The sequence below is a fragment of the Rattus norvegicus genome, chromosome 1, assembly GCF_021556685.1.
Source record: "Rattus norvegicus strain SHRSP/BbbUtx chromosome 1, alternate assembly SHRSP_T2T, whole genome shotgun sequence".
Classification (NCBI taxonomy): domain Eukaryota; kingdom Metazoa; phylum Chordata; class Mammalia; order Rodentia; family Muridae; genus Rattus; species Rattus norvegicus.
The window spans coordinates 152,352,192-152,363,587 of NC_141534.1; the positions used below are offsets into that span (position 1 = coordinate 152,352,192).

General features: G+C 34.4%; 1 protein-coding gene across 1 annotated transcript; it reads right to left on the reverse strand.

Annotated features, from left to right (window-relative positions):
- Positions 1 to 9,581: 9,581 nt before the first annotated feature.
- Positions 9,582 to 10,505, reverse strand: Or13g1 (olfactory receptor family 13 subfamily G member 1). Its single transcript, NM_001000540.1, is given in 1 exon segment — positions 9,582 to 10,505. A coding segment is annotated over 1 exon segment (924 nt).
- Positions 10,506 to 11,396: the final 891 nt, after the last annotated feature.

An 11,396-nucleotide genomic window follows, 5' to 3' on the forward strand; every position in this document is an offset into this window, starting at 1 on the left:
TTACAGGGTCAAGAATTTACAGTATTATCTCAGGAGGACATAGAAAAATAACCTCAAGGTATATACCTTAGCTGACCTGACAATAATGAGTTCCCCAGTTGATTTAAGTATAACTTGGCAGTGTTGAAATCAAAGCAAAACTTTGGCAAAACATTTCACTTTTCTTTTGGGATTATCTATGATTTTCATGAAAAACACAGGACTATTAGTTGTTATTCAACATACTTCCTCCGTGCTTTGAATTGTTTTGGGAGATGCAGGACAGTACTATCTAAAATCATTATCTTGAAATATAACTGCACTTGAGTCCTTGATGGTGGAGTTGAACTCTTTAATTGCTTTGTTTATATTCTAATAGACTTTTCTGTGACTGATTATTCACTGTTAAAGTAATATTTTCAAGGAAAGTATTTCAAGGAAAGTTTATACTGTAAACTTCTATTATTTTAATTTTTCACACTCCAACATTTATAGTAAAATCCTCACTGACTGCAGATATATTTAACTATTTTATATTCTGTAAAACTGCAGTACTTAAATTCCCCAATTCATAAGAAATATTTAATTACTGAAAGATTGCATACATATATATTATATATATATTGCATATGTATATTATGGAAAAACCTAAAGACACACACACATATACACATATACTCCTCTATTTCCCTATGCTAACAGGAATCATGCGTACAGAAGAATTTACATGATAGATGGACTGATAAGAGTTATTTCATCCATATGTCCACCTCCCCTTTCATGAAATAGAATGTACTCTTTATTTTATAAAACATCTGCGATAAGCCAAGTTTCGTGAATTATCATCCTTTTCAATTGCTTGAATGAGCAGCCTCTTGTCACAAACTATTTCTATCTTTTTCTAATTAGCAGGGTACTTTTCCAAGTGTTTAAATATACATTTTAACGTATTGGGAAAATCAATAATATTCAAAATTATGAAATAAATCCCCTCAGGATTAAGTAAGGATATTTGGACACACTATACCATGGCAGTGCAAGACACATGCTACAGAAAAGTAAAGAATATATTCAAAATGTCTAAGAAAAAAGAGAGATCCAATTGATGCATGTAGAGTTCACAAGTTTTGAAGACCCAGCACATGAATTGGAATGAATTCATTGGTGGAGACATTGCTGAACAAGATTGTTTAGCAACTATTTTTATTTTTTGAAGTTTTAATTGAAGTTGAAAATAATTTTATTAAAGTTGAAAATAATGTTTAATGTATTGATAAGTGCTGCATGATTTCCAATAGTAAAAGTGACCAACCATGGGATCCAGTGACTGAGCATATATTCAAAGGAGGTGAAATCAGAATAAGAGAAATTTCCATACATTATTGCAACATATTCACACCAGTTGATATATCACTTCAGCCTAAATAACCATCACATAAAGGATAAATAAATGTGGCACCTAATGGCATACTTTTCATCCATAATATCGAATTAAAGTATTATGAACTAATATATAATAAAAATATAATATAGTATAATCATATACATGAGCTGTGGGAAAATCTGAATATATTGAAGGTGTATAAAGCTCATGGTCGATATAGAACAAGAATAAATTATTTTTACGGGTTTTGAAACTGCTTGCTTTGGGACTGTAATAGCCCAGAATAAATGGGGAAATGCATGAAGGGTGGAGGAGAGCTTCAACCCAGATACCTTAATGAGTACAACAGGCATTGGCTCCCTCCGCCTCCCAACATGGTGCCAAAAAGTTGGATGTCCCACTATAAATCATAGTCAGAATTTACTACCCTAACAGTGTTTAACAATTAAAAATTTCCCACCCACATACCCATGCACCTCCTATGCCCTGATATGAAGATGAAGTATCTTCCAACAACGCTGTCCTGGCAAATTGTTCATGGCCCCACAAAACTTGCTCCATAGATGCTGCCCATCTGCCCAGTGGCATAAATACCCACCACCAATAAACTGAGCCAGTTCTACAAGCTGTTTCACTGTGTGTGGAGAGATCAAGAGCATGCATTATTTGTGCATGGGTAGTGTGCACATGTGAACTACGAAGCCACAATAGTTAGGTAGATCTCTCAGAGCTCTAGTTAGTACCATTCACAGTGTTTCTGACCTCTTACAAAGGTGCTGTGATCCAAACTCCTGACTATTAATATCATACAACCTTACTTGTAGCATTCACTCTAGCTTATTTCAATGAGCTGTTAAAGCTAGCCAGTGGGGAGAAAGACTTCAGGTTGGAATAAAGGTCTTTACTGCTTTATCTGGCAGAAGGCTTGAGTGTACAGCATACAGAGAACTTTAAAATCTGATCATGAAGAATAAAAGGAGTTCAATTTAAAATATGAACATAAAGTATACAGAGAATTCTGAAAGATGAAATACAAATGGCTAAGATATGTGTATTTGTTTCTGTTTGTTTTAGAGCTTTTAGGTGTGCTATCAATCTGCTTATGTATGCTTTCTCCAGTTTCTTTTTGGAGCCACTCAAAGTTATGCGTTTTCCTCTTAGCACTGTTTTAATTTTGTCCCATAAGTTTAGGAATGTTGTACCTTCATTTTCATTAAATTCTAAAACTCTTATTTATTTGTTGCTTGACCAAGTTATAATTGAGTAGAACATTGTTAAACTTCCATGTATATGTTGGATTTTGATAATATTTGTTCTTGTTGACCACCAGCCTTAATCCATTGTGATCAGATAGGATGCATGGGATTATTTCAATCTTCTTGTATCTGTTGAGACCTGTTTTGTAACTGATTATATAGCCAATTTTGGAGAAGGTACCATGAGGTGTTGAGAAGAAGGTATATCTTTTGTTTAGGATGAAATTTTCTATAAATATCTGTTAAATCCATTTGGTTCATAACTTCTGTTTCTCTGTCTCTATTTAGTTCCTGTTTCCATGATGTGTCCATAAATGAGAGTGGGGTGTTTTAATCTCCCACTATTATTGTATGTTGTGCAATGTGTACTTTGAGCTTTAGTAAAGTTTCTTTTATAGAAGTAGGTGCCCTTGCATTTGGAGCACAGATCTTTAGGATTGAGAGTTCATCTTGGTACAGTTTTCCTTTGATGAATATGAAGTGCTCTTCATTATCTTTTTTGATGATTTTTGGTTGAAATTCCATTTTACTCAATATTAGAATGGCCACTCCAGCTTGTTTCTTCGGACCACTTACTTCGAAAGGTTTTTCCAGCCTTTTACTCTAAAGTAGAGTCTGTCTTTGTCTCTGATGTGTGTTCCTATATGCAGCAAAAGACTGGGTTCTGTCAAGTATCCAGTCTGCTAATCTATGTTTTTTTATTGGGGAATTGAGTCCATTGATGTTAAGAGATATTAATGAAGAGTGACTGTTGTTTCCTGTTACTTTTGTTGTTAGAGGTGGAATTACATTTGTGTGGCTTTCTTCTCTTGGAGTAGTTGCAAGGAGATTACTTTCTTGCTTTTTCTAGGGTGTACTTTCCCTCCTTGTTTTCGAATTTTCCATTTATTATTCTTTGTAGGGATGGATTTGTGGAAAGATATTGTTTAAATTTGGTTTTGCAATGTAATATCTTGGTTTCTACACCTATGTTAATTGAGATTTTTCTGGATATAGTAGCCTGGGCTGGCATTTGTGTTCTCTTAATATCTGTATGACACTTGCCCAGGACCTTCTGGAAGAAGTCTGGTTTAATTCTGATAGGTGTGCTTTTAGATGTTACTTGACCTTTTTCCCTTACTGCTTTCAATATTCCTTTTTTTTTTTTTTTTTTTTTTTGGAGCTGGGTACCGAACCCAGGGCCTTGTGCTTGCTAGGCAAGCTCTCTACCACTGAGCTAAATCCCCAACCCAATACTTCTTTTTCTTATTCTTTGTGTTTGTGTGTGTGTGTGTGTGTGTGTGTGTGTGTGTGTGTGTGTGTGTGTGTGTGTGTGTGTTCGGGGTTTTGATTATTACATGACAGGAAGAATTTCTTTTCTAGTCCAATCTCTTTGGAGTTCTCAAGGCTTCTTGTATATTTGTGGGTATATTTTTTTTAGGTTAGGGAAGTTTTCTTTCATAATTTTGTTGAAGATATTTCCTGACCATTTAACTTGGGAGTCCTCACTCTTCTGTATGTATTTTCCTTAGGTTCGATCTTCTCATTATGCCCTGGGTTTCCTGGATGTTTTTGGTTTAGGAGCTTTTGGCACTTTACATTATATTTGATGGTTGCTTTCTATGGTATCTTCTGCCCCTGAGATTCTCTCTTCCACCTCTTATATTCTGTTGGTGATGCCTGTGTCTATGCCTCCTGATCTCTTTCCTGAGTTTTCTAACTCCAGGGTTGTCTCCCTTTGTGATTTCTTTATTCTTTCTTTTTCCATTTTTAGACCTTGGATGGTTTTTTCAATTCCTTCACCTATTTGCTTGTGTTTTTCCACAATACTTTAAGTGATTTTTATGTTTCCTCTTGAAGGACTTCTACTTGTTTACCTGTGTTGTCTTGTATTTCTTTAACAGAGTTATATATGACTTGCTTAAGGTTCTCTATCATCATCATGAGATGTGATTTGAAATCCAAATCTTGCTTTTCCAGTGTGTTTATACCCAATATTTGCTTTGGTGGAAGAACTTGGCTCTTATGAATCCAATTATTGTTTGTTTCTATTACTTGGTTTCCTATGCTTGCCTCTTGTCATCAGGTTGTCTCTGTGTTAGCTTGACTTGCTGTATCTGACAGTGTCTTGACCCTCCTGTAAGTCTATGTATCAGTACTCCTGTAGATTTGGTTTTCTTACAACTGGAACTGGGAACAGAGAGCTGCCCCTGGTTTTGTGTGTCTTAAAGCCTCCAGGTAGGTTGTTTGGAGCAGAGGAGTTGGTCTCACATCTGCTCTCAGGTGTGTTGGCATTTCTGGTGACTGGCTTTTAGCTCTGGGTACAGGCAGAGTCTGGAAGTTTCCTGCTCCTGACTGGTCCTAGGTTCCTTTGCCCAGAGGGCACAGAGGGCACTAGGCAGGTTAGTTTTGGGCCAGGAATAGTAGCAGAAATGGTTGTCTTTCCTCAGCTCTCAGGATTGTCTGTACTTAGCGTCTAGCTCGCTCCCCACAGGATTTAGGTACAGAGAGTTGCTGTCAGTTTGTATAAAAATTAAACCTATGTCTTAAAATTAATATAAAATTAGCGAAGTCATAGAATATAATGCTTACTTTAGCAAAGCTATATATCCTGGGGAAAATACTGAATGATGCATGGATGAATTAATAGCAGTATATTTGATACTGCCAATTTTTTCTCAATTATAAACTTTTTACATAATCTCCCATAAAATACATGTCCACACTATGGAACATTAATTAACCATAAGAAACTACACCCTCATAGAAGCAGGTAGAAGTGGGGATGGTATAGGTTTTGCAGAATGGAAACTGGGAAAGAAAATGTAGATAAATAAAATAACCAATAAAGTTTAAAAAAATTAAAATAAAAATTCTAACACTTCTGAATAAAAACTAAGTTGTTTAACTTACATTTTATTTTTTTAAATATTTATTTATTATGTATACATCATACAGCTTTCTGCCTGCATGTACACCTGCAAGCCAGAAAAGGGCATCAGACCTCATTACAGATGGTTGTAAGCCACCATGTGGTTGCTGGGATTTGAACTCAGGACCTCTGGAAGAGCAGTCGGTGCTCTTAACCACTGAGTCATCTCTCCAGTCTTACATTTTATTTTTTTATTTGAAATTTTATATATTTACTTTTCAAATCTTATCTCCTTTCCGCTTTCCATTCTGGAAACCCCTCATCCTATCTTCCCTCCCCCTGCTTCTATGAGGGTGCTTTCCACCCACCCACAAACTCTCCCCTCCCTGCCCTAGCATTCCACTACATCGGGGCATCGAATATTCCCAGTACCAAAAGCCTCTCCTCCCAACTAGTGGCTGAAAAGGCCATCCTCTGCTATATATATATATATATATATATATATATATATATATATATATATATATATATATATATATATATATATGTGTGTGTGTGTGCTCTGGGTTCCCCCATGTGTATTCATTGGTTGGTGCTTTAGTCCCTGGGAGCTCTGGGAGGTCTGTTTGGTTGCTACTGTTGTTCTTCCTATGGGTTGCAAACCCCTTCAGCATCTTCAGCTCTTTCCAACTTCTCTATTGTGGACTCCATGCTCAATTCAATGGTTTTCTGTATACATCTGCATCTATATTTGTTAGACTCTGGGATAGCCTCCAAGGAGACAGCTATACTAGGCTCCTGTGTGCATTTATGCTGTCACAGGACTTCTTATCATCCACAATGTTGTCTGGGTTTCGTGTCTATATGAGATGGATTCCCCATACAGTTTAAATGAAAATGTGTCAGAAGTTATCGTGATGATTTATTAATAGAATATAATAAGAGGAAATTACAAAATCATTTGTTTGATTTATACTATTTTAAACATATCTTAATTAATTTTTGAGAATTTCATACTTGTGTGCAAAGTGTTTTGCTTATATTTACCCCTATTCCTTCTCTAATGTCAACCAGATCCACTGCCTAGCCCAACACTATCCTAACCCAACTTCAAGTTTTCTCTTTCTTAAACAGCCTTTTAATTCCAATTTGTTCTGCCCATATACTAATTGGAGTGAGGTCATCCACTGTATTGTGGTTGACCTACTAGGTTCGAAAATTTTAAATAAAACTAACTTCCCATTATTGAGAAGCCATCAACTTGTCAGTGACTAATCAGCTAAATGTGAGGGCTCATGAGTCTCTATTCATTCCACACTGAAATGATGACTATATTGATCAGGTCTTTTCTACCAAGCACAGCTGCTGTGAGTTTATAAATGCGGCATAAATGTCATGTTCTGAAGACACAGGTACACTCATAATCTTTAACTCTTAGAAACTTTCTCATCCACTCTTCCAGAATGATTCCTAAGACTAATGGATATGGGGACATACTCTTGGAGATATGGAGGAGGTACTGGAGATATGGAGGAGGTACTGGATGAGGAGTGGTCAGGGATAGACGAGGAGGGGAGTGGCAGCTGAAATGTAAAGGAACATTAAATTAAATAATAATAATAATAATAATAATAATAATAATAATAATAATAGTAATAAATACAAAATTAACTGGCTAAGCTGTCTAGAAAAGATGTTAGATGTCATGGGGCATGAGTTACAATCATTGATTTGAAAAGCTGTATATGTAACTTTTAAAAGACACTTGCCCAGCTTATAATTATTCCACTCTGGAAATAAACTTTATATGAGTTGAAAAAAAGACTACTTGGCAGAAGAAGATTGTAAGATACAGATGTCCTGTTAATGACTGAGCATTCCACAGTCAGTCACTTATTTAATGTTTTAATGTATTGTTAATTGTCAATTTTGGTAAACTCATATGATTTTTCTTTGCAATAGTTATTTTTTTACTATCAATTTAATTTCTTTTCATAGTATTAAAATGAGTAATGTGAAAACCTGACATTATATTACTATCTGTGTCAGATTTCCCTGGCTATGGGGAAATACATACATCAGATAAGAGGTACTCTAAACATTAAATGTTGTTTCTAATAATAAAAAACTAATAAATAAAATATTTGTTTAAAGAAATGCATAAAATAATCAATTACTGAGCCATTTTGTTATATTTCCTTTTTAATATTCCCAGAAAGGTGTTAATATCTTCACAAAAACAAAAACTACAAATATGCAGAAAAATATTAACAAATTTTCAAGGAATTACTTTTTAATTAAAATAGAACTACATCTTTCCTCCTACCATATTTCCATCCAGCCCCCCCCCCATTCATTCTCGTATACCCTCCTGTCTACTATCATTCTGTGAAATAGTCTTTTTTCTTTGAATGCTTATATAAACACAAACTTAAAATAACAGTATCAATGGGCTTGATTATGTAGAATAAAAGGATATTTCATGAGTCTCACTTTTAGATTTAGAACTACAGGTTACTACTAACTAGTGGAAGAAGAAGAGAAACCCATTATTGGTGGGCCACTGAAGAATGGCCAGCCTTTAAAGCATATACATATACACAAACAAAATAGAATCAGCAAGTGCTATATCACATACACACACACACACACACACACACAGGAATGCACACACACACACACACACACACAGACACACACTATTGAACACTATTGAAAAAATATAACAAGTCATTATTTTTGGCAAAAGTTAATTTAATAATCTTTTCACTTCATAAGAAAATCAAATACCTTGTGTATTTTTTCATATATATTGAGGAAATTTCTTAACAAACATTTAGAAAATCATAGAGTGAAGCTTGTTAATGATCAAGTGTTGATGCATAATTACAAATCAGAATTTATTTCACAGTGTTTTAATCTACTCTTCCACATATGTATATCACTTTAAAAGGAGCAGATTGATAAAAAACAAAAGGGTTCCTATCCAGTTAAAGTTAATACTTCTTAAATATCATTACAAAGACTGACTTGTAATAATTGTATTTACAACTGTTTCATAGCCTAGGCTTACATAAGAGACCATTATTTTGCTGTTAATTGGTAAATCGCCTAAAACTTATTCTTTTGTAGTTCTACTTTTATGTTTGTATTTATATTTTAAAGGAAATGGATTGATTATACTCTGCATCATCTGAGTGTTGATAAACTTTAGTAGTGTCGCGTTATATCAAACCTATAATTTCAATGAAATCTACTATACTGTGAATGTTTTATTATTTTGTTTATATCATGTTTTCAGTCAATTTCAGAATCTATCAATGATCATTGCTCAGTGTTATTACATCATTAGACTTTATAATAGAAGTATTAATTAATATTTATGGTGTATTTGTGCTCATATATTCATAAGGCTAGAATCTCTCACTTAACCTGAATATTTTGGCTAATCTAATTGGATCTGCCTGTCCTTGGCTACTAACACTGCAGTGACATGCATATGTGGACATGTCTATATTTTATATCTGTGCTGGGTTTTTGAACACAGGTACTATTCCTTCCACAGCAAACATTCTTGTCTATAAATCTATATCACCAGCTTCTCACCATGAGAGTTTTATGTTTCAGTCTTTACTTCTTTTATGTATCAAATATATGGTTTGGTTTTCAGTCATGAAATAAAAATAAAACACTTAATTATTTTAATAAAATTTTTATAATATTTTAATGGATTGTTTAATAGATTCTGAAATTTTCCAATTATTTAGATCATCTGTAAGCCCAAAATCTGAATATATCTCGTGTGAAAAGTTCATTTTTCTATATGACTATATTGGTGAAGAGGTGTTCGCTGAAACTAAAGGAAGCACATGAGTTGGTGCCTTAAAGTATTTGAAATGGCCCTTTTGATATTGCTTATATATTCTAATGTGATTATCATTGCTATATATGAATTCTACTCTGGATCAATTCTGTGACTTTTTAAAACAGAAATGGATTTTAGATACCACACTTACATGTGAAGTGGGTACTCATAAAAGAAAAGATATGAATTTGAGATTTTACAGGAGATGATTTTACTGGACTAAGTTTGTATTCCACTCTGAAACCATTAACCTTTTAGAAATGCAAATACTTTCCTAATTCCTGACTGCATCTCCTTGTTTCTAAAGCTGTATACTATTGGATTCAATGTAGGAGTTACTAAAGTATATAGTGCAGCTACTACCTTGTCTTTCTCAAAGGTATAGCTGGATGCAGGTCGAATGTAGGTGTAGATTACAGGAGAATAGTAAAGGGACACCACCATGAGGTGAGATGAGCATGTAGAGAAGGCTTTCTTCTTGCCTTCCGTGGTACGGATGCGAAGAATAGCAGCAATAATAAATCCATAGGAAATGCAAGTTAGAGTGAAGTCTCCCACAGCAAGTGTGATATCAGCAACATACACCATCACCTCATTAACTCTTACAGGACTGCAGGACAAAGCAAGCAGTGGGGGTATTTCACAGAAGAAGTGATCAATGGTATTTGGCCCACAGAAAGTCAGCCTTAGAATAAGACCAGTGTGAACCCAGGAATTGGTTACTGCAATAGCCATGACAATGCTGAGCAAGGCTACACATGTATAGTGGTTCATAATAGTACTATACCGAAGTGGGAAGCAAATGGCCACATAGCGGTCATAGGCCATGGTAGTGAAGAGCACCATCTCAGCCCCTAAGGACCATGTAAAAAAGAAGAGCTGGGACATGCAGCCCCCATATGAAATCGAATTTTCTGAAGTTAACATTGTTCCCAACATTTTTGGGATGATGCTTGTAGTACAGATTATGTCCACCACAGCCAGGGCCAGAAGGAGAATATACATGGGTGTGTGCAAGGTGGTGTTATAGATTATGGCAACAACAATTAGCAAATTACCAAGAAGAGCTACAAGGTAGATACAAAGGAAAACAATGAAAAGTATTCCCTGAAGTTCAGATTTTTGAGTAAGTCCCAAAATCATAAACTCATTAACAATGCTGAAGTTCATTGTGCATGAGTGGTTACACAGAAACTAACTATCAGTGTGGTCAGTAGAGAGTCAAAGACTGTTGAACATGATAATTTGGGGTGTATGATGTTTCACTATTGGTGTGCAACTTTGTAGCATAATTTTCTCTATGACGGAATACCGATTTCCAGGCAATACCCTCTATTCTCCAGATTCCATTCTCTGATTTCTTTTCTTCCATGGATAACTTAAATAAACTGAAGGCAATAATGAGCATAAAAATAGAAGAAAGATCATATTATCAATACTTTTAATATCAACATTTTACTTGACATTTGCCTGAATATAATTTTAATTTCCAGTCTGTCAATATAGAAATATGACACAAAAACACATATTCTAAAAATTTAGTTGAGTAAACAATGTTGTTTAGATGACTCTGTTTGACAAATATATAAGAAAGATATTTGAAACCGTAAAAATCAATGAGAATAAATGTAATGAATATGAATAAAAAGAATCCATTTAGCATACTATCTTGAGTTGTATCTTGAAATCCCAGATAGACAGACTTACTGTACTCCAAACACTCATACAAATATTCAAATGGTTTTGGTATAGTTTTTTAGGTCATGAGTAAATTGAATAAAATATGTAAAATAATTGTTGCCATGAAATTCAAGGTAATGCCATTTTTAATATCCTAGTTATATATCATATAACTTCCATGGGTTCATAGTCTTCTACCAATCTTGGAATAAACAGATGCAATATTCTATTGAAAATTAATCAGTGTTTCTTCAGAATAGTCAAAGAAGAGATGAGGGCAAAATATAGAATCAGTGCACTATATTACTTCTTTCCAAAGTATCTTCTTATATAATACAAATATCTTGTATTAAATTTTTGTATATTTACATTGATAGACTA